General features: G+C 57.4%; 1 protein-coding gene across 1 annotated transcript; it reads right to left on the reverse strand.

Annotated features, from left to right (window-relative positions):
- Nucleotides 1-42: 42 nt before the first annotated feature.
- PUNSTDRAFT_139677 (uncharacterized protein) lies at nt 43-2,393 on the reverse strand (the record flags this gene model as incomplete). Its single annotated transcript, XM_007389407.1, has 6 exons — nt 43-181; nt 217-710; nt 768-1,002; nt 1,077-1,108; nt 1,158-1,252; nt 1,304-2,393. The coding sequence occupies 6 exons, from the start codon at nt 2,391-2,393 to the stop codon at nt 43-45; spliced, it is 2,085 nt and encodes a 694-aa protein (XP_007389469.1).
- Between the last annotated feature and the right edge of the window lie 258 nt (nt 2,394-2,651).

A 2,651-nucleotide genomic window follows, 5' to 3' on the forward strand; every position in this document is an offset into this window, starting at 1 on the left:
AGCGGCGGCTGGGTCGTTGAAGGGGGAAGTCGAAGTTGAACGTCAGCGGCAAGCCCTCCCCGAAGACGATCGGGCGCGGGGCGGCGTCGTAGTTGTCGGACATGGTGAGCAAAGAGGTCGAAATGGTTGTTGTAGTGTGGAGGTTGAATGGGGGCTCGAGAGATTCGCAAGTAGATAGTTTCTGACGAGTCGAGGTCAATGGTGCTTCTTATATACGTTACAGCAGGGTGGTCGTCGACGATGGCACTCTTCGCATCCTCCGGTAATCGGATATCCTTTCGTCCAATGAATGTCGTGGGCCCCAGGGGATGCGATGGACCCTCCGCCCAGACGCCGTACTTGTGCGGTAGTTTGGCGATAGTTGCCGTTTGCGTATCGTTGCCGAAAATCGTGGGTGTCATTGCACAATTCTGTTGGACATAGTCGTCACTCCGAAGCCCGAGTACGCGGGGTACTTGCTCACCATAGACGTCGCCGTCGAACTCCGGCGGTGAAGCCTCCCAAGCCCCTCTAGCGTAAGCGAAGTTCTCTTCGGCCTCCCGGGTTTCGATAGTTGTGCTCGACCGAGTTTCTGACCCGTACATCGGTCCTTCCGGGTTCCTACTGGAGGGTGCGTCACTGCTCTGCGTGTCTGAGTCCGTGCGTTCAACACTCAGCTCAGAGTCTGAGTCGTCTTCTTCGGCTAACGATATGGCGATATGCATACGCGCCTGTAGATTCTCGTGAATCTCGATAGGGGCTTCGAACATCCCAAAGACATGACTTACTTCAAACGCCGGGGGTACTGCTGTAGTCGTCCTGAGAAGGTCTTGCATCTCTTGCCAACCTGGCAAGTCAGCTCGGCGCCGTGTCCAAATGCGGGGATGTTCGATATTGAAGAAAGTGATAACAATGTCGCGGAGGACCGATCCGCGCTCGTCAGGCGGCCAGTTCGGGAGCGAAAGTGTCGACATGGCTGGTCTAGCGTACGTTGGTGGATGCGACGGTCGGCCGTCTTCGGGGCTATGGGCATGTTGTCTGGGTGACGGAAGAGTTTCGTCAAGCGTTGTCGCCTCACTTGAGCCCGGCGCGCTTACCAGGTGATACCGCTGTCGGTTGGCTTCGTTGTCTGTCAGGGGCGTAGTCGTTGTTAGCATAGATCGTCGTGTCTCAGTCACACATAGCATTGGGGCTTCTTGCTGAGCTGTGGCACTTGCGGCATCGACCGACCTCGTCGATGTTTCCGTAGCGTATTGTACTGGTAGTCCAACAACTGGTGATGACGTGAGTCGCGTCGAGAGCAACGGCGTCGGCGACCACGTACCTGTGGTTTGGACGAATGCATCTGTAGTCTTGCATTGTTGCTCGGTAGTGCGGGCCCGAGCTCCTATCGCGGATGGTAACGTTGACGATGGTATCGGTGGTGATGGCGACAGAGCGTCTGTGCTGATTGCGGCGCTACTTCGGTCGTCCGTGGTGAACTCTTCGTGCCCTAGCTTATCCTCCGATGGTGGCTGGGCTAAGGCATCGTCTTCTCGGCGGTAGTCTAGCGCGGTTGGACTTGGCAACGACGACGATGGTGATACTAGACTAATGACACCCACCTGGTCGTCGGTTCGTAGTTTGTGTATCTCGTCGTCTTCTGACGCGGACGCATTGCTCGCGTCATCTTCTGAGTAATGTGCGAGACAGTAGGTTCCTGGTGCCGGCGTAGGAGGTGGAGGAGGTGAGTCGAAGACTTCGTTGTCATGTTCGACTGGGCCTAGCCCGATCACTACACGACGCCGCTCGTTAGTCGATAGGATAAAAGTCGTATCAAACCAAGCTACTAGATCTCTTACCGATCTCGCCCAATCTTCCTCACTCTCGTCCTCGGAAGCCTCCAGTCGATACCATAATCCCGCTCCGATCGGTCGCGCATACAAGCGTGTGTCCTCCCTATTGCGCATATTCAGCAGTATGTAGTGGAAGGGTCGCTCACCGTGTATGGATGGTGAACGCGGTGCCTCGATACTTGAAGTAGTGGGCGTTGAGGGAGCCGTATTCGTCAACGGCGGGCCGACGGCGTACCCCGTCGTGTGCCTGGGCGCTTCGCGTTCCGATACCTCGGGGGTCTCTGGCACTTCTTCGACGTTGTCAGGGTCGAGACTCCGCCGGCGGATGAGGGGCCGATAGCCATTGGTGGCAGCAATAGTCATCGATGATAGTGGGCCAACGGCGCGCGCGATTGCGCGCTCGAATGCTTCCCGTTCGGCAGTGTCGGGCGTGCTCGGGGTGGTATCGGAGTCGGTGTCGTGTTGGCGGTTGGCGAGTCGGTAGTCGAAAGCGGCGGCGGCAGCGTCGGCGGCGGCGATGTGGGACCAAGCAGAGGGGGCGGTTGCGGACTCCTCGCTTTCCGTGGCTGGCGCTGACATAAGCGGAAGTGGCGGCGTGCGAGCGCTCAACACGCGCGGCACGTGATCATTTCCACGCCACCGGGAACGCCCGGACTCGTGCGTCTCGCTCCGGCTTGCTCGGGAGCCGGTATCTCCGATTTGGGCCGGCATAACTCGGGCCGGGTCGTCAGATTCGGGTGATACTCGCACTTCTAGCTCCGTTCCAAGGTGTGGATATTTAAATACAATGTACGTTTCTTCATTATCCCTTTCTTCAATGTTTATCTTGTTCTTTTT

The sequence above is a fragment of the Punctularia strigosozonata genome (genome assembly GCF_000264995.1).
Source record: "Punctularia strigosozonata HHB-11173 SS5 unplaced genomic scaffold PUNSTscaffold_119, whole genome shotgun sequence".
NCBI lineage: Eukaryota > Fungi > Basidiomycota > Agaricomycetes > Corticiales > Punctulariaceae > Punctularia > Punctularia strigosozonata.